This window comes from Cetorhinus maximus, unplaced genomic scaffold (assembly GCF_964194155.1).
Source record: "Cetorhinus maximus unplaced genomic scaffold, sCetMax3.hap1.1 HAP1_SCAFFOLD_1255, whole genome shotgun sequence".
Classification (NCBI taxonomy): Eukaryota; Metazoa; Chordata; class Chondrichthyes; order Lamniformes; family Cetorhinidae; genus Cetorhinus; species Cetorhinus maximus.
The window spans coordinates 74,218-95,136 of record NW_027597197.1 but is presented as its reverse complement, the minus strand read 5'-3'; the positions used below and the strand labels follow the sequence as shown (position 1 = coordinate 95,136).

Sequence of the window (20,919 nt, the reverse complement as noted above, 5' to 3'; positions counted from 1 at the left end):
AACGCTGTTAGGGAGGGAGTTCCAGGATTTTGACCCAGCGACAGTGAAGGAACGGCCGATATATTTCCAAGTCGGGATGGTGAGGGGCTCGGAGGGGAACTTGCAGGTGGTGGTGTTCCCCATTTGTCTGCTGCCCTTGTCCTTCTAGGTGGTAGAGGTGGTGGGTTTGGGCGGCGCTGTCGAAGGAGCCTTGGCGAGTTGCTGCAGTGCATCCTGTAGATGGTACACACACACTGCTGCCCCTGTGCGTCGGTGGTGGAGGGAGTGAATGTTTGTGGATGGGGTGCCAATCAAGCGGGGCTGCTTTGTCCTGGACGGTGTCGAGCTTCTTGAGTGTTGTGGGAGCTGCACTCATCCAGGCAAGTGGGGAGTATCCCATCACACTCCTGACTTGTGCCTTGTAGATGGTGGACAGGCTTTGGGGAGTCAGGGGGTGAGTTACTCTCCGCAGGATTCCCAGCCACTGACCTGCTCTTGTAGCCACAGTATTTATCTGGCTGGGTCCAGTTCAGTTTCTGGTCAATGGTAACCCCCAGGATGTTGATAGTGGGGGATTCAGTGATGGTAATGCCATTGAATGTCAAGGGGCGATGGTTAGATTCTCTCTCGTTGGAGATGGTCATTGCCTGACACTTGTGTGGCGCGAATGTTACTCGCCACTTGTCAGCCCTGAGCCTGGATATTGTCCAGGTCTTGCTGCATTTGGACATGGACTGCTTCAGTATCTGAGGAGTCGCGAATGGTGCTGAACATTGTGCGACCATCAGCGAACATCCCCACTTCTGACCTTATGATGGAGGGAAGGTCATCGATGAAGCAGCTGAAGATGGTTGGGCCGAGGACACTAACCCTGAGGAACTCCTGCAGTGATATCCTGGAGCTGAGATAACTGACCCCCAACAACCACAACCATCTTCCTTTGTGCTCGGTGTGACTCCAACCAGCGGAGAGTTTTCCCCCTGATTCCCATTGACTCTGGTTTTGCTCGGGCTCCTTGATGCCACACTCGGTCAAATGCTGCCTCGATGTCAAGGGCAGTCACTCCCGCCTCACCTCGAGAGGGGGGGGAGAGTTACTTACGCAGAGGAAATATGCTTGTGGAATGGGCAAGTGAAGGGGAAAGGATCGTCTCTCGCTCCCTGGCTCTTACCTTGAAGTTCTTGAGGCCCTTCTCGAAGAGGCGGAGCATGTCGGAGAGCTTGTTGTCCGAGTGGACGTTGGAGACGGAGCTGTTGCACACAGACAGGGCGCGGAGCCGGTGCTGCAGCTCGTCCATGATGTACTCGTTCTCGATCTGCTCGTGCGACTTGAACTCGGTGAAGGTGGCATAGAGCGAGGTCAGCAACGCCTGGAAGTCCCGGCTGTTCGAGAAGTTGGTGTTTGAGAGCTGCCGGGAGAGGGGGGGGTGGGGGTAGAGAAAGAGAGAGAGAGAGAGAGAGAGAGAGGAAACTTAGTCCCTCGGCGATGAGGTGTGGAGGCGATAGGAGGTGGGAGTCGAAGGGGTCTCAAAGTGCCGTGCGGCAGTAAAGAAGGATTCATGCCCGGGAGGGAAACATGCAGGGAGGATATTATGGAACGATATTGCTGGTATAAAATCAACAGGGCTTCGCATTTACTCACCCAATGGATAACGGGGGTCCCTCAATCAAGGAACATTTCAAGAAGTCATTTTAAAAGACATTTCTACCTCCCCCTGCTCCTCCCCCCACCCCTGCCCCCCCACTCAATCAAAGCGCTACGCAGCGGCCTCACTGTTAGATAGATAACTGCTCGGAGATTTCTGGGGGGGTCAGGGTGTCGAACTCGGGTCTGCCCTCTCGGGTTTGACATAACAGATCCTGCTCCGGGAGGGGTGAGGGTTTTCGAGGGTGTCCTCGGGGAGAGGGTGGGGCGGGAAGAGGGGGGGGGTGCAGCGGAGGGTCTCCTTGGGGAGGTGAGGGAGTGGAGGGTGTCTGGAGGGGGAGGGTGTGCAATTCATGGTGTCCTCAGGGGTGGGCAGGAAGGGTGAAGTGGAGCGTCTCCTCGGGGCTGGGCTGGGCTGGGGAGGGGGTATCGAGGTGGGGTGAGTATCGGGATAACTTAGCCCAGTGACCAACATGGCCCCCACTGAGATTAAAAAGCAAAGGACTGCGGATGCTGGAAACCCAAAACAAAAACAGAAACAGAAATACCTGGAAAAACTCAGCGGATCTGGCAGCATCGGCGGAGAAGGAGCACAGCTGACGTTTCGAGTCCTCATGACCCTTCAACAGAACTAAGTAAAAATAGGAAAGGGGTGAAATATAAGCTGGTTTACGGGAGGGTTGGGGGGATGTTGGGACAAGAAGCCAGTGATAGGTGGAGATAACCAAAAGATGTCACAGACAAAAGGGACAAAGAGGTGTTGACGGTGGTGATATTATCTAAAGGAATGTGCTCATTAAGGGTAGAAAGCAGGACGAGCAAGGTACAGATAGCCCTAGTGGGGGTGGGGGGTGGGGTGAAGGGATCGAAATAGGCTAAAAGGTAGAGATAAAGCAATGGGTGGAAATACACTTAAAAATAATGGAAATAGGTGGGATAGGGAAAATCTATATCAATTATTGGAAAAAAACAAAAAGGAGGGGGAAGAAACGGAAAGGGGGGTGGGGACGGAGGAGAGAGTTCATGATCTAAAGTTGTTGAACTCAGCAGGACTTCCGGGCTGAATATTGAGTTCAACAATTTTAGATCATGAACTCTCTCCTCCGTTCGTCCCCACCCCCACTAGAGCTATCTGTACCTTGCTCGTCCTGCTTTCTACCCTTAATGAGCACATTCCTTTAGATAATGTCACCGCCGTCAACACCTCTTTGTCCTTTCTGTCTGTGACATCTTTTGGTTATTTCCACCTATCACTGGCTTCATGTCCCAACACCATCCCCGCCCTCCCCTTAAACCAGCTTATATTTCACCCCTTTCCTATTTTTACTTAGTTCTGCTGAAGGGTCGTGAGGACTCGAAACGTCGACTCTTTTCCTCTCCGCCGATACTGCCAGACCTGCTGAGATTTTCCAGGTATTTCTGGTTCTGTGTTGGTCCCCACTGAGAGTTGGCCAACCCCGCGTTGCCTGCTGGGGGTTGTAGTTCCACCGTCACAAAAAGGGGGAGTGGAACTACAACTCCCAGTGGGCGCCTCGGCGGCGCATGCGCGGTACGTCAGCAGCGTCCGGGCAACGCATGCGCCTTGCGGCTCCTCCTGCCTCTCCCGCCGGCGCCTGCGCACTCCCGCTGCCCGAGGCCCTCACTCCTTTCCTCCCAACCCCCCCCTCCCCGCCTTCCCGGAGCTAATCGAGGCCCCGCTTAGGCCTCAGGCTTTCGTTTCACGCATGAAACCTCGACTTCCCTTCTCTCCCTTCCCGCCCGAGAGGGTCTTCGCACCCCTCCGCCCGGTAACAACCTTCTCGGAGTAAAGGTTCACCAGCTTCTTCATGCGCCAGTGCGGCGCCGAGAAGACGTCCACCTCCTCCGGGAACGGCGCCATCTTTGCCCGGGACCATCCGCGGAGGACCGTCCGCAGCGCCACCAGGCGGGCGGGAGGGGCAACTGCGTCCCCCTGACTCGGGAGGAGTAGCCGCAGCGCCACCAGGCGGCCGGGAGGGGCAACTGCGTCCCCCTGACTCGGGAGGAGTAGCCGCAGCGCCACCAGGCGGCCGGGAGGAGCAACTGCGTCACCCTGACTTGGGAGGACTAGCCGCATCGCCACCAGGCGGCCGGGAGGGGCAACTGCGTCTCCCGGGCTTGGGAGGACCTCCTGCAAGCGCCACCAGGCGGCCTGGAGGAGCAACTACGGCCTTGACTGGGAGGACCTGTCGCAGCGCCGCCAGCCGGCCTGGAGGAGCCACTGCCGCTCCTTGACTGCGAGGTCTGGCCGCATCGCCCCCAGGCGGACAGGAGGTGCCACTGCGGCTGCTAATTGGGAGGACAGCCTTCTGGAGGGGCAATTAGTGATGGGCAATAAATGCTGACCTAGCCAGCGATGCCCACATCTCGTAAATGATAGGCCGGGAGGAGCGGCATTTTGACTCCTTGACTGGGAGGAGACGGGCCGCAACCCCGCCAGGCGACCCAGAGGAGAGTCATGGCAGTCCTGGTGGTTCAGGACACCTGAGTTCCCTATCTCGGCCTGGTTGCCCTCCTCTCAATGGGTAACAGGAGTCGTCGCGTTTAAAACAAATTCTCGGATATGCACTGCAAGCGCCGTAACCTGCAGGGATTACAAAGCAAGAGCTGGAACGTGGGATTAGGCTGGATGTCTCTGTCCCAGCATGGCCAATGGGCCAGATGGACCCTTTTTTTTATTCACTTACGTGATGAGGGCATCACTGGCTAGGCCAGCATTTATTGCCCATCGCTAATTGCCCCCTTGAGAAGGTGGGGGGTGAGCCGCCTTCTTGAGCCGCTGCAGTCCCCGTGTGGTGTAGGTACACCCACCGCGCTGTTAGGGAGGGAGTTCCAGGATTTTGTCCTGTGTGGTGTAGGTACACCCACCGTGCTGTTAGGGAGGGAGTTCCAGGATTTTGTCCCGTGTGGTGTAGGTACACCCACGGCGCTGTTAGGAAGGGAGTTCCAGGATTTTGACCCAGCCGCAGTGAAGGAACGGCCGATATATTTCCAAGTCGGGATGGTGTGTGTGGGACTCGGAGGGGAACTTGCAGGCGGTGGTGTTCCCCATGTGTCTGCTGCCCTTGTCCTTCTAGGTGGTAGAGCTGGTGGGTTTGGGCGGCGCTGTCGAAGGAGCCTTGGCGAGTTGCTGCAGTGCGTCTTGTAGATGGGACACACACTGCTGCCCCTGTGCGTCGGTGGTGGAAGGAGTGAATGTTTGTGGATGGGGTGCCAATCAAGCGGGGCTGCTTTGTCCTGGATGGTGTTGAGCTTCTTGAGTGTTGTGGGAGCTGCACTCATCCAGGCAAATGGAGAGTATCCCATCACACTCCTGACTTGTGCCTTGTAGATGGTGGACAGGCTTTGGGGAGTCAGGAGGTGAGTTACTCTCCGCAGGATTCCCAGCCTCTGACCTGCTCTTGTAGCCACATTATTTATATGGCTGGTCCAGTTCAGTTTCTGGTCAATGGTAACCCCCAGGATGTTGATAGTGGGGGATTCAGTGATGGTAATGCCCATTGAATGTCAAGGAGTGATGGTTGGATTCTCTCTTGCTGGAGATGGTCATTACCTGGCACTAGTGTGAATGTTACTGGCAACTTTTCAGCCCAAGCCTGGATGTTGTCCAGGTCTTGCTGCATTTGGACATGGACTGCTTCAGTATCTGAGGAGTCGCGAATGGTGCTGAACATTGTGCGATCATCAGTGAACATCCCCACTTCTGACCTTATGATGGAAGGAAGGTCATTGATGAAGCAGCTGAAGATGGTTGGGCCGAGGACACTACCCTGAGGAACTCCTGCAGTGATATCCTGGAGCCGAGATGACTGACCTCCAACAACCACAACCATCTTCCTTTGTGCTCGGTATGACTCCAACCAGCGGAGAGTTTACCCCCTGATTCCCTTTGACTCCAGTTTTGCTAGGGCTCCTTGATGCCACACTCGGTCAAATGCTGCCTCGATGTCAAGGGCAGTCACTCTCACCTCACCTCGGGAGTTCAGCTATTTTGTCCATGTTTGAACCAAGGCTGTAATGAGGTCAGGAGCTGAGTGGCCCTGGCGGAACCCAAACTGGGCATCAGTGAGCAGGTTATTGCTAAGCAAGTGCCACTTGATAACACTGTTGGTGACCCCTTCCATTGCTTTGCAGATGACCAAGAGTAAGCTGATGGCTGGACCTGTTAATGGCCGACTTGGCCAGGCCCAGGCTCATGAGGAGGTCCTCCTCCCTCCGCCCCACGTGCCTGTTGATCAGGAATGCCAGTGTTGTAGCTGTACTGGACTGTACGGGAACAGCTTGGCTAGGGGCGCGGCAAGTTCTGGAGCACAAGTCTTCAGTTGCCAGCATATTCATTGTCCATCCCTAATTGCCCTTGGACTGAGTGGCTTGCTGGGGCCATTTCTGAGGACAGTGGGTCTGGAGTCACATGTAGGCCCAGACCGGGTAAGGATGGCAGATTTCCTTCCCTAATGGGCATTAGTGAACCAGATGGGGTTTTACAACAATCGATGATAGTTTCACAGTCAACATTACTTATGTAGAAGGGTGAACACTTCTCAGGTCCAGAATGTAGTCATTACTGAGACATGGGGTCCGGGACAACATAGATTGGGACCTAATATTGAAGGGCTCATGGACATGTGGAAGTACAGGAAGTTAGGAAAAGGTGGAGGGGCGACTCTGTTAATTAATCATGGTATTAGCCAAATAGAGAGAGGGATGACCTAAGTTCAGGGAACAGGATGTGAAAACAGTTTGGGTAGAGATGAGAAATGATAAAGGCAAGAAGTGACTGGTGGGAGCGGTGTACAGGCCCCCTATCAGTAACCACACAGGATGTAAAGGAAGAAATAATGGGAGCTTGTCAGAAAGGTAAAGGTTGGGGGGATTTTAATCGAAATAAAGGCTTGAAAAATCAAATGGGTAAAGGCAGCCTCGATGAGGAGTTCATAGAATATTTGCAGGATAGCTTCTTAGAGCAGCATGTTCTGGCATGAAACAGAGAGCAGGTTATACTAGACCTGGTATTGTGCAACGAGATAGGAATAATTAATGACCTTATAATGAAGGTACCCCTCGGTAGCACCAATCATAATATGGTTGAATGTTACATTCAGCTGGATGGAGAGAAGAGTGGGTCTAAGACTAGTATTTTAAACTTAAACAAGGAAAATTAAGTGGCATGAAAGCAGGGCTACCTAAAGTGAACTGGCAAATTAGGTTAAGGGATAGAGTGGCAAACATTTAAGGGGATATTTCAGAATACGCAGCATAGATAAATTCCAACGAGAAAGAAAAATTCCAAGGGGAGGATCCACTGTGGTTAACTCCGAAAGTTTAACTGGGAGGCGATGGTGTAGTGGTATTGTCGCTGGACCCAGGGTAATGCTCTGGGGACCTGGCACAATTTGAACTCCAATTCTAATAATAACCATTGTTGATTGTTGTAAAAACCCATCTGGTTCACTAATGTCCTTTAGGGAAGGAAATCTGCCATCCTTACCTGGTTTGGCCTAGATGTAATGTCACATTTGAGTCACATTTAGGGATGGGCAATAATAGATCCCATGAATGAATTTTTTAAAAAGTTAAAAGATAGTACTTAAAGAAAAAGCATACAATTGCACAAAGATGGGTGGCAGGTCAGAAGATTAGACACATGAAGGATAGCAAAGAATGACAAAAAGATTATGTGGGAAAAATTGGAGTACAAGAGAAAGCTAGCTGGAAAAATAATGACAGATAGTAAGAGTTTCTATAGATCTTTTAAAAAGAAAAGAGTTAACTAAGTGAGCCTTGGTCCTATAGAAAGTGAGTCTGGGGAATTAGTAAGGGAAAAGAAGGAGATGACAGATGAATTGGACAGGTATTTTGCATCGGTTTTCACTGCAGAGGATACAAGTAACATTCCAGAAATAGCTGTAAATCAGGAAATGGGAGGGAGGGAGGAACTCAAGAAAATTACAATCACCGGAGATGTGGTACTGAGCAAATTGTTGGAGCTGCGGACTGACAAGTCCCTGTCTCCTAATGGACTTCATCCGAGGGTCTTAAAAGAAGCTAGCGAATAGTTGATGCGTTGGTTTTAATTTTCCGAAACTCCTTAGATTTGGGGAAGGTTCCATTAGATTGGAAAATAGCAAATGTAACTCCTTTATTCAGAAAGGGAGGGAGACAGGAAGCAGGAAACTACAGGCCGGTGAGCTACTCATCTGTCAGAGGGAAAATGTTAGAAACGATTATTAAATGTTACAGCAGGGCACTTAGAAAAATTCAAGGCAATCGGGCAGAGTCAACATGGTTTGGTGAAAGGAAAATCATAATTAATTGGAGCTCTTTGAAGGAGTCACGGGCTGTGGATAAAGGGGAACCGGTGGATGTACTCTACTTAGATTTCCAGAAGGCATTTGATAAAATGCCACATCAAAGGTTATTGTGGGAAATAAAAGTTCATGGTGCGGGGGGGGGTAACATATTGGCACGGATAGGAGTTAATGGGGAACAGAGACCCAAATTTTCCCCTCGGCGATTTGGGGGCGGGGCCCGCTCGCCGAGGGGAAAATGACGTTGGGAGGAACCCCCGACGTCATCCTGGTCCCTTTAAATATCGAGGAAGGCGGGCGGGACAGCGAGATCAGCTGTCCGCCCGCTGACCTGTCAATGGCCAATTGAGGCCATTGAGAGGGTAATTAAGGTCGTTTAAATGCCCTGCCCGTCCAACCTTAAGGCTGGCGGGCAGGCCAAGAGCCCCGGTGGGCTTCTGATAGAAGCCTCATCCATTGGCGGGATGAGGTTTGATGTCCGTATTTAAAAACTCTAATAAAGCCTATGTGCTTCTTATTAACATGTCCCGTCTCGTGTGACATCGTCACGTGAGGGGGACATGTTAATAATTGTTATATTTTTCTATTTTTAAAGTCTTTTTTTAGAATGTCAGTAATCTCCCTGAGACAGCACTTAGTCTCAGGGAGCCGTGCGCTCGTTCATGGGCATGCGAAAGACCAAGGGTGAAATTCTGCCCAGAGAGTAGGCATAAATGGGTAATTTTTCTGGCTGGCAAGATATAACAAGCGTGTGCCACAGGGGTCAGTGCTGAAACTCTTTCGAGTACATTCACAGTTTTTGGTTTTCGGGAGTGGGACATGAACCCACAACCCTCTGATTCAAAGGCGAGGGTGCTATGAACTGAGCCACAGCTGAACCCTCAGTGCTTTACAATTTATATCAATGACTCGCATGAAGGGACCAAAGGTACGGGTTGTTAAATTTTACTGATGACACAATGACAGGCAGGCAAGTTAGTTGTGAAGGGGGAAAAGGAGGCTGAAAAAGGATATAGATAGGCTTAGTGAGTGGGAAAAGGTCTGGCAAATGGAGTATAATGTGGACAAATGTGAAATTGTCCATTTCGGCAGGAAGATTGAAAGAGAAACATATTATCTAAATGGTGAGAGATTGCAGAGCTCTGAGGTGCAGAGGGATCTGGGTGTCCTAGTGCATGAATCACAAAAGGCTGGTATGGAGGTACAGCAAGTCATTAGGAAAACTCATAGAAAGTTATCGTTTATTGGGAGGGGAGTTGAATATAAAAGTAGGGAGGTTATGCTTCAGTTGTACAGGGCACTGGTGAGACCACATCTGGAGTACTGTGTACAGTATTGGCCACCTTATTTAAGGAAGGATGTCAATGCATTGGAAACCGTTCAGAGAAGGTTTACCAGACTAATACCAGGAATGGGCGGGTTGTCTTATGAGGGAAGGTTGGACAGGTTAGGCTTGTCTCCGCTGGAGTTTAGAAGAGTAAGAGGCGACTTGATTGAAACCTTTAAGATCCTGAGGGGGTCTTGGACAGGGTGGATGTGGAGAGGATGTGGAAGAATCTAGAACGAGGGGGGTCACTGTTTAAAAATAAGGGGTCGCCCATTGAAGACGGAGACGAGGAGAAATTATTTCTCTCAGAGGGTCGTGAGTCTTTGGAACTCTCTCCCTCAAAAGGCGGTGGGAGCAGAGTCTTTGAATATTTTTTAAGGCCGAGGTGGATGGATTCTTGATTAACAAGTTGGGGGGTGAAAGGTTATCGGGGGTGGGTGGGAATGTGAGGTCGAGGTTATAATCGGATCAGCCATGACCTTATTGAATGGGGGTAGCAGGCTCGAGGGGCCAAGTGGCCCACTCCAAATTCATATGTTCGTATAAGGGTCTGGCACATACAGGATTAAAGTGGGACTGAGTGCAATACCACCCACGCGGTGATATAAGAAGGCACATGACCCAAACCCAGACCTCGGGTTGAGCAGAGACGAGTAAAGACCAAGAAATGGAGAAAGTTCCTTACCTTGTGCCATTTACTATACAGATACAAAGTAGTTAATAAAGACTTGCTGCTCGCCTACGGAAGGCTACGAAGACTTGTTTAAGAGACACCGTTCTGTAGCCAACACCCTCCCACCACAATACAACAGAGGGGGTACAATAGTACAACACTTGAGCGTTGCTGAGAAAAGAGACATGTCTAAACTTTTTGATTTGCACTCATCGGGACACTTGCAAGAAAAGAATACCAATGTCAGGGGGAAAACAACAATTTATACTCTCTGTGAAGAGAGCGCCGATTGGTCGGCAAGTGGCGTTGCCATGGAGAATGCACCACTGATGGTGACTGACGGTTAACTGCCAAGCCTTGTTTGAAATTTAAACCAGGCAGCTTGACCCTGATTGGTCAAGGCGGAATGGGTCAGCGAATGGCTGTCCCTTACGTTGTTTGGCTGAAACAGGCACAATGTGGGTACATGTTCTTTCTGTCTGCAAAGAGCGGGGCCCTGTGTGTTAATATGTGTAGCTTCCAGTACATGCAGATGTGCCAAATTGCAACTCCAGGCTCTACAAACTATCATCGATTGCCATTTAAAATAAAAAAAACCCCATCTGGTTCACTAATGTCCAGTAGGGAAGGAAATCTGCCATCCTTACCCGGTCTGGCCTACATGCCCCATTGAAATGTTCAGTTTGAGGGTAATTAGGGATGGGTAACAAACGCTGGCTTTGCCAGTGATGCCCATGTCCCATGACGGGAAAATAAATAGGGGAGACAGCCCAATTTCCCAGCCTGCTTTTCACCTTCATGGCTGTGTCCAGGTGCTCAGAAGTAGGAACCTGGAAACATCCGGTCTACTGCCTTTTAAAGGGGGCTAGAAGTCTCCAGCCTCCATGTACACCCTGGATTGCTTGAAATGAGCGCATGCCCTAGAAATTACCCAGGCGAAGATGGGTATCGTGTTTTGTGCTGAGTAACACAGCCCTTCCTGGTTTCAAAATCCTTAACAAAAATGAGGAACCTAAAGGAGAGCATTGAGTTGGAGGAAGGAGCGCAGTTCTGAACTCTTGTCGCTCGCAATGACATCACAGAGCAGAGCCGTACGACCGCGCGTGCAGCAAACGCAGCTGAAGTTCCTTAGGAAGAGGACGTCTCAGCATGTCTTAATTGTAATTCACATTGCAAGCTACCAGAAGCTGTTAGTATCAGGTGACCTGTGGCAGCCATCTTAAGTCAATCCTTTCAAAGCAGTTTGCTTCTCTGTTTTATATTCTCGTCCTCTCGAAATGTTGGCATTTATTTGAGGTTTCATAAGGCTCTGGTCAGACCACATTTAGAATATTGTGAGCAATTTTGGGCCCCGTATCTCAGGAAGGATGTGCTGGCCCTGGAGAGGGTCCAGAGGAGGTTCGCGAGAATGATCCCAGGAATGAAAGGCTTAACATATGAGGTACGTTTGAGGACTCTGGGTCTATACTCGATGTAGTTTAGAAGGATGAGGTGGGGGGATCTGATTGAAACTTACAGAATACTGAAAGGCCTGGATGGAATGGGACGTGGGGAAGATGTTTCCATTAGTAGGAGAGACTAGGACCCGGAGGCACAGCCTCAGAGTAAAAGGGAAGACCTTTTAGAACAGAGATGAGGAGAAACTTCTTTAGCCAGAGAGAGTGGGTGAATCTGTGGAATTCATTGCCACAGAAGGCTGTGGAGGCCAGGTCATTGAGTGTATTTAAGACCGAGATAGATAGGTTCTTGATTGGTAAGGGGGATCAAAGGTTATGGGGAGAAGGCGGGAGAATGGGGTTGAGAAACTGATCAGCCATGATTGAATGGCGGAGCAGACTCGATGGGCCGAATGGCCTAATTTCTGCTCCTATGTCTTATGGTCTTATGTTTCTTTCCAGAGTGCTTACCCTTGTCCTGCTATTATCACATTCTGCTTTCTGATCTTAATGCCCCCATCAGTATCTCCTTTAGCCATTATCACTACCATTAACACCCCTTTGTCCTTCTGTCCATGACAATCTCTGGCAATCTCTCCTTTGCCCCCACCTATCAGTGACCTTCTATCCAGCTTCACCTGCTCCACCCCTCCTTAAACAGTATAAATTTCATCACATTTCTACTCCTCCTTAGCTCTGAAGAAGAGTCATACGGACTCGAAAGGTTAACTTTGGTTTTTTGCCTCTCCGCCGATGCTGAGTTTTTTTCCCCAGCATTTTATGTTTTTGTTTCAGCTTTCCAGTATCAGCGGCATTTTGCTTTTATCAGTATCTGTTTATTCAGCCGGTAGAATTGAACTTTCGTATCCAACGCACGCACAAGTCACACCATCGTGACTGTAGACAATCCTTAAGATAAAAATAAAGTATAAAATAACAAAAGGATTGCACAACTCCCTTCAGTATTCAAATAATTACAATACATTGCGAAACGTAGGTCAGAAGCTGGGAATCCTGCGCTGAGTCACTCACCACCTGACTTGCCAAACCCTGTCCACCATCTACAAGGCACAAGTCAGGAGTGTGATGGGATACTCCCCACTTGCCTGGATGAGTGCAGCTCCCACAACACTCGAGAAGCTCGACACCATCCGGGACAAAGCAGCCCCCGCTCGATCGGCACCCCATTCACAAACATTCGCTCCCTCCACCACCGACGCACAGGGGCAGCAGTGTGTGTGTACCATCTACTCGCCAAGGCTCCTTCGACAGCGCCGCCCAAACCCACCAGCTCTACCACCTAGAAGCACAAGGGCAGCAGACACACGGGGAACACCCACCACCTGCAAGTTGCCCTCCGAGCCCCACTCACCATCCCGACTTGGAAATATATCGGCCATTTCTTCACTGTCGCTGGGTCAAAATCCTGGAACTCCCTCCGTAACAGCGCGGTGGGTGTACCTACACCACACGGGGACTGCAGCGGCTCAAGAAGGCGGCTCACCCCCACCTTCTCAAGGGGGCAATTAGGGATGGGCAACAAATGCTGGACTAGCCAGCGACGCCCACACCCCATGAATGAGTGAAATAAAAATTTTACAGAATAAAATGATAGGTCTACAGCGATCTGCATTAATGTCCACAGATTGTATGTCACCTGGAGTATTGTGTGCAGTTTTGGTCTCCTTACCTAAGGAAGGATATACTTGCCATAGCGGGAGCGCAGTGAAAGTTCATAGGAACATATGAGCATACGAAATAGGAGCAGAAGTAGGCCATTCGGCCCCTCGAGCCTGCTCCGCCATTCAATAAGATCGTGGTTGATCTTCTTGTGTTCCGAATTCCACATTCCCATTTAACCCTGATAACCTTCGATTCCCTTGCCTAGAATCTATCTCCCTCCGCCTTAAAAATATTCAGTGACCCCGCCTTCTGGGAGTTCCAAAGTCGCACAACCCCTCTGAGGGAAAAAATCTCTGTCCTAAAAAGGGCGACCCCTAATTTTAAAACACTTTCCCCCTAGTTCTGGACTCACCCACAAGAGGAAACTTCCTCTCCACATCCACCTTGTCCAGGCCGTTGCATAATTACTGGAATCTTCCACACTCAGGAGAGAGGGGTTTTAAGTCTTGTCTCGTTCAGGCTAGGAGCTATTCTGCTGCACTGCTTCTCACACAAAACCTGGTCACCTGGTCAGGAACCAATTAAAACATTATTGACAGGCAGCTGCCTTGGTCCAGGACTCCTTTCCGGCACCATCCTGTCTTTCATGACACACTCCGTTCCAGGACTGCAACATTGTATATATACCTCCCACCCTGTTCCAGTGGGCAGGTCTTTCAAACTGCAGCCATTGTAATTTTAATCCACAATCCAGCAGAAAATAAAAAGTATGTGATTGCAATATGTTCTTTACATATTGCAATCACAAGCCCTTCCTCATCTGTCTTACGGGTCTGTTTATGGGATTTTAAGATTCCACATGTCATAAGTTACCTTCCCAGGTCTCTACCTATGGTCCAGGTTTCTGAGACAGACGGCAAATTTTAAAAGATTTAAAATTTAAAAAGTGCAAAGTCACTTTGAAGTCTGAGAGGTGAAAATTTCTCTCGAGGGTGGAGTGGTGGGAAAATGCAAAGGAGTTTTTCTCTTAAATACCTTTATTTGGAGGGAAAAGATGCAATTCCTCATTAAGTCCAAAACAAGAAGTTTGAGATTGCAATTATTATGTAGAATAGAATCGCGGAGCTGGTCCAGCACAGAAGAAAGCCATTCAGCCCATCGTGACAGTGGTGACTCTCCCAAGGAGCAGTTCACATACCGCCACTCTCCTGCCCTTTCTCCACACTCCCGTACAAACCTCCTTTTCAGGTATTTAGAAAATGTAGAAACATTTGCAGCACGAAAGGAGGCCATTCTGCCCATTGTGTCTGCATGTGCCGGCCAAAAAAAAAACGAGACACCCAACCTAATCCCATTTTCCAGCGCGCTGATCCAAACAAAGTCTGAGATTGCAATTATTAAGTTGTGCATTGCGCCCTGTCCAACTCCACAGCAGCTTGTGGGACAAACATTCCCTGGTTCATTCCTCCTGTGACTAAACAGAGTCAGCCTGCCTGGTTTGAATTTGAACGAGAGCTTGGCGGTTAACTGTACACTGGTGCTCTCTGTATGGCAACGTCTCAACCAATCAGAGTCCAACCAATCAGCACTCTCTTCTTGTGCAGTATAAATCATTCCCTTTGAAATCTGGTATTTTTGCAATCCTGCCCCGATGAGTGTAAGGCATTTTTTTCAGCAATGCTCAAGTTCCCTAATACCAAGTGACTAATAATTAAATTGGTGCGCTAGTCCAAAATAAATGAGATTGCAAGTATTAAACTGGTGCACTAATTGCAAAATAAATGAGATTGCAATTATTAAATTGGTGCACTAGTTGTAAAATAAATGAGATTGCAATTATTAAATTGGTGCACTGATTGTAAAATAAATGAGATTGCAATTACTAAATTGGTGCGCTGATTGTAAAATAAATGAGATTGCAATTATTAAATTGGTGCGCTGATTGCAAAATAAATGAGATTGCAATTATTAAATTGGTGCGCTGATTGTAAAATAAATGAGATTGCAATTATTAAATTGGTGCGCTGATTGTAAAATAAATGAGATTGCAATTATTAAATTGGTGCGCTGATTGTAAAATAAATGCGATTGCAATTATTAAATTGGTGCGCTGATTGTAAAATAAATGAGATTGCAATTATTAAATTGGTGCGCTGATTGTAAAATAAATGAGATTGCAATTATTAAATTGGTGCGCTGATTGTAAAATAAATGAGATTGCAATTATTAAATTGGTGCGCTGATTGTAAAATAAATGCGATTGCAATTATTAAATTGGTGCACTGATTGTAAAATAAATGAGATTGCAATTATTAAATTGGTGCACTAATTGTAAAATAAATGAGATTGCAATTATTAAATTGGTGCACTAATTGTAAAATAAATGAGATTGCAATTATTAAATTGGTGCACTAATCGTAAAAAGGTTGAGGTTGTAATTATTAATTTGGTGAACTAATTGCAAAAAAGAATTGAGATCGCAACGATTAAGTTGAGGCACTAATTGCAAAAAAGATTTGAGATTGCAATCATTAAATTGGTGCACCCATTGTAAAAAAGGTTGAGGTTGTAATTATTAATTTGGTGAAATGATTGCCAAAAAAAATTGAGATTGCAATGGTTAAATTGGTGCACTCATTGTAAAAAGGCTGAGGTTGTAATTATTAATTTGGTGAAATGATTGCAAAAAAAAAAAATTGAGATTGCAATGGTTAATATTGGTACACTCATTAATTGCAGGAAAATAAAATATTGTTTCCCATACCGGGAGTCGAACCCGGGCCGCCTGGGTGAAAACCAGGAATCCTAACCGCTAGACCATATGGGAAGCTGAAAAATCAGGGCACGCAGGCGCTAGATGAGGCTAAGTAGCGGCCTAGTTAGGCAGGCCTTCTGATGACGCGGCTTCGCGCGGTCATGGCGAAGCCGTCAGGAGCTTTCGGAAACCCCTGCATTCGACCTGCCATTATAAACCACCTCGCATGAGAAAACCTGTCGGGTCTCTCCCTTATTTTAATCGCGTTTAAATAAATATATATATTTTAAAAGAACCCCCTTCGGCCGCCCGCTCTCGGTGTGTCATGGCGGAATTTGTAGTCCCTCGGCGCGCCCCCCCGCCATCTCCCCAAGCCGCCTGACGGCCAGAGCGGACTACAGTTCCCAGAGGGCTCCGCGGTCGGCGGCGGAGAGCATGCGCGAAGCGAAGCGGGGCGAAGCGGGGCGGGGGGGGGTGGGCCTCCGGGCTGTCGGCGGAGCGAACATGCGCGGCGACGGGAGGGCCGGCGCGCTAACGGGAGGGAGGTGGCGCATGCGCTCCTCCGAAGGAGGGCCAACTTGGCTCCCCTCTCCCCACAATGCACTGCGGTCCATGGCCAACTTTGGGTTAAATCTCTCACAGGGTCCTTTCAATGTTCACAGATTGTGGCCCCTTTTTTTCTGCTTGTTCTTTCACAGGGTGAGGGATCGTCCAGCATTTGTTGCCCATCCCCAATTGCCCCCTTGAGAAGGTGGTGGGTGAGCCGCCTTCTTGAGCCACTGCATCCCTATAGCGTAGGTACACCCACCGTGCTGTTAGGGAGGGAGTTCCAGGATTTTGACCCAGCGACAGTGAAGGAACGGCCGATATATTTCCAAGTCGGGATGGCGAGCGGCTTGGAGGGGGAACTTGCAGGTGGTGGTGTTCCCCGTGTATCTGCTGCCCTTGTCCTTCTAGGTGGTAGAGGTGGTGGGTTTGGGCGGCGCTGTCGAAGGAGCCTTGGCGAGTTGCTGCAGTGCATCTTGTAGATGGTACACACACACTGCTGCCCCTGTGCGTCGGTGGTGGGGGGAGCGAATGTTTGTGGATGGGGTGCCCATCAAGCTTTGCCCTGGACGGTGTCGAGCTTCTTGAGTGTTGTAGGAGCTGCACTCATCCAGGCAAGTGGGGAGTATCCCATCAGACTCCTGACTTGTGCCTTGTAGATGGTGGACAGGCTTTGGGGAGTCAGGAGGTGAGTTACTCGCCGCAGGATTCCCAGCCTCTGACCTGCTCTTGGAGCCACAGTATTGATTTGGCTGGTGTGTTAAACTATCTGCCGTGTGTCTGCCCAGCTTGTCCGCATGTCCGTGTCCTCCTGAAGTCTGTTACCATCCTCCTCACTGATTACTTACATTGCCGAGTTTTGTATCATCTGCAAACTCTGAAATTACACACCAGAAGGGAAAACCAGGATAGCCTGGGAAATGACTGGTACTGGTCTTATCCACCTTAAAATGGAACACCAGTTCGGACCAGTCATTTCCGGGTTTTATAGATTTCTTTCCTTCACCGTCAGCCAAATTGCCTCTTTCTCCCCCATTTTCAATAATTTTTATACCTGGTAAAGAGGAAAGAAAACGACAGAAAAAAACACCATCTTTTTCAAATTTCCCGATGATTTCTCTCCAGGGTTAGAAGCGACAGCGGCCTGGAAGAAAATTGGTGGTGGCGTAAACAGTGAGGAGGAAAGCCTTAGATGACAGGACGATAGAGATGGGCTGGTGAGATGGGCAGAGCAGTGGCAAATGGAGTTTAATCCTGAGAAGAGTGGGGTGATGCATTTTGGGAAGGCATATGGGATACTTGCCTTTATTAGCCGAGGCGTAGAATATAAGAGCTGGGAGGTTATGTGGGAACTGTATAAAATGCTGGTTAGGGCCACAGCTGGAGCAGTGTGTGCAGTTCTGGTCGCCACACTATAGGGAGGATGTGATTGCACTGGAGAGGGTGCAGAGGAGATTCACCAGGACGTTGCCTGGGCTGGAGTGTTTCAGCTATAAAGAGAGACTGGATAGGCTGGGGTTGTTTTCCTTAGAGAAGGCTGAGGGGGGAGCTGATTGAGGTATATAAAATTATGAGGGGCATAGATAGGAAGAAGCTTTTCCCCTTAGCGGAGGTGCCAATAACCAGGGGGGCATGGGTTTAAGGTAAGGGGCAGGAGGTTTAGAGGGGATTTGAGGGAAAGATTTTTCACCCAGAGGGTGGTGGGATATCTGGAACTCACTGCCCGAGGGGGCTGGAGAGGCAGAAACCCTCACAACATTTAAGAAGTGTTTAGACGAGCGCTTAAAACGCTATAGCATCCAGGGCCACGGGCCAAGTGCTGGCAAATGGGATTAGAATAGATAGGGGCTTGATGGCCGGCACGGACTGGATGGGCCGAAGGGCCTGTTTCTGTGCTGTGTAACTCTGTGGAGATTGACCTGGAGACTCCAGCACAATCATCATAAGACCATAAGACATAGGAGCAGAAATTAGGCCATTCGGCCCATCGAGTCTGCTCCGCCATTCAATCATGGCTGATAAGTTTCTCAACCCCATTCTCCCGCCTTCTCCCCGTAACCTTTGATCCCCTTACCAATCAAGAACCTATCTATCTCGGTCTTAAATACACTCAATGACCTGGCCTCCACAGCCTTCTGTGGCAATGAATTCCATAGATTCACCCACTCTCTCTGGCTAAAGAAGTTTCTCCTCATCTCCGTTCTAAAAGGTCTTCCCTTTACTCTGAGGCTGTGCCCTCAGGTCCTAGTCTCTCCTACTAATGGAAACATCTTCCCCACGCCCACTCTATCCAGGCCTTTTGGTATTCTGTAAGTTTCAAATCACAGAGGGTTGGCAACCCCACTCGAGGTTGTTAATATATATAAGACCATGAGATGTAGAAGCAGAAGTAGGCCATTTGGCCCATCGAGTCTGCTCTGCCATTCAATGAGATCATGGCTGAACTGATAATCCTCAACTCCCCTTTCCTGCCTTTTCCCCATAACCCTTGATTCCCTTACTGATTAAAAACCTGTCTATCTCAGCCTTGAATATACTTAATGACCCAGCCTCTACAGCCCTCTGCGGTAAAGAATTCCACAGATTCACTACCCTCTGAGAGAAGAAACTCCCCCTCATCTCTGTCTTAAATGGGCGACCTCTCAGTCTGAGATTATGCCCTCTGGTCCTAGACTCTCCCACAAGGGGAAACAACCTCTCAGCCTCGACCCTGTCAAGCCCCCTGAGAATCTGATATGCTTCAATAAGGTCGCCTCTCATTCTTCTAAACTCCAATGAGTACAGGCCCAACCTACTCAACCTCTCCTCATAAGAAAATCCCTCCATCCCCGGGATCAACCTAGTGAACCTTCTCTGGACTGCCTCCAATGGCCAGTATATCTTTCCCTAGATAAGGGGACCAAAACCGCTCACAGTATTCTAGATGTGGTCTAGCGCCTTGTATAGCCTGAGCAAGGCTTCCCAATTTTTATTCTATTCCCTATATCAGTGATCCTAATCCCTGGGGAACACCACCGTACTGTAATGGAGTTCCCCCAGGGGTCTGCGTTGGGACCCTTGCTCTTCCTGACACGCATATTCATGACCTGGATCTCGGGGTACAACTTAAAAATTCACGGGGGAAACCGAAATTGCGGGGCTGTGAGGAGGTTAGTGCAGGGACACAAAAGCAAAACACTGCAGATGCCGCCAACCTGAGATAACCCCGACAGAAATTGCGGGTGAATTCTGTCTGAAGAAGTGTCAGACGGACTCGAAACGTTAACTCTGTTTCTCTGTCCGCAGACGCTGCCTGACCCACAGCTTTTTCCAGCATTTTCTGTCTTTAATTCCTAAAGGACAGAGACCAGTTGGTGGAACGGCTGGACGGGTGACAGGTGAAGTTTAACACGGAATAATGTGAAGTCGTCCATTTTGGTAGGACGAATGCGAAGAGACAATGTAAAATAAAGGGTACAGTGGGTGCAGGAGCAGAGGGAGCTGGGGGTATATGTGAATAAATCATTTGAAGATGGCAGGACAGGTTGAGAGAGCGGTTAATAAAGCACACCCAGTATCCTGGGCTTTATTAATAGGGGCGTAGAGTGCAAGAGCAAGGAGGTTATGTTAAACCTGCGTAAAACACTGGTTCAGTCCCAACTGGAGTATTGTGTCCAGTTCTGGGCACCGCACTTTAGGAAGGATGTGAAGGTGTTAGAGAGAGAGAGTGGGAAAGGTTCTCTAAAATGGTTCCAGACTAAAGCTCCCTCTACACCGTCCCCATCAAACACGCCCAGGACAGGTACAGCACGGGGTTAGATACAGAGTAAAGCTCCCTCTACACCGTCCCCATCGAACACGCCCAGGACAGGTACAGCACGGGGTTAGATACAGAGTAAAGCTCCCTCTGCACTGTCCCCATTAAACACTCCCAGGACAGGTACAGCACGGGGTTAGATACAGAGTAAAGCTCCCTCTACACTGTCCCCATCAAACACTCCCAGGACAGGTACAGCACGGGGTTAGATACAGAGTAAAGCTCCCTCTACACCGTCCCCATCGAACACTCCCAGGACAGGTACAGCACGGGGTTAGATACAGGGTGAAGCTCTGAGAGGTGAGAATGTATGAACGAGGCTGAGTCACAGGGTTCAGCGTGTGTTACACGTGTTTACTGAAGGTTCTGGTCAAGCAGTTTCGGTCGGACATTAAGAAACAAACATGCATGTTCGAGAAGCGCGGGAGCTCCAGCTGGGAAGCGGGTTTTCATGCATCCGGGATCTCCGATTGTGATGATCAGGTCTTGACGTTCGCCCAAGGCTTAAGTCAGGCCCGTGTGGCGGCCACTGACGACCTTCGACCCTCCCGCCCGTGACATCACCTATTGTCCGCCGGCCGGTGACATCGTCGGGGTGGGACAGCCCACTCAGGGAGGAGGAGGAGGAGGGGGGTGGGTGGGTTCATGCTGGAAGGGTCAGCCCTCGCGATTTGGGGAGGAGGGGAGGAGGTGGGTGTGGGTGGGGTTGGGGGTCGGGGAAAATGTGGGTTTTAGCCCCGCCTCCCCCTCCGCCACTCGGTCCCTCTCCCTCCGTCTACTCACCGCCTCCACCCCCCCCCCCCCCCCCCACAAA

General features: G+C 49.4%; 1 protein-coding gene and 1 non-coding gene across 2 annotated transcripts; both read right to left on the bottom strand.

The window, feature by feature from the left end:
• Positions 1-1,150: 1,150 nt before the first annotated feature.
• Positions 1,151-3,569, bottom strand: LOC144675982 (F-box/LRR-repeat protein 5-like; the record flags this gene model as incomplete). Its single annotated transcript, XM_078536499.1, has 2 exons — positions 3,419-3,569; positions 1,151-1,387 (listed from the first exon to the last, which is right to left on the bottom strand). Coding segments are annotated over exons 1-2 (321 nt in total), but the record flags the coding sequence as incomplete, so codon positions are not given.
• Positions 3,570-15,763: 12,194 nt separating this feature from the next.
• Positions 15,764-15,835, bottom strand: trnae-uuc (transfer RNA glutamic acid (anticodon UUC)). The gene has a single exon. It is a non-coding gene; the product is annotated as a tRNA-Glu (tRNA).
• Positions 15,836-20,919: the final 5,084 nt, after the last annotated feature.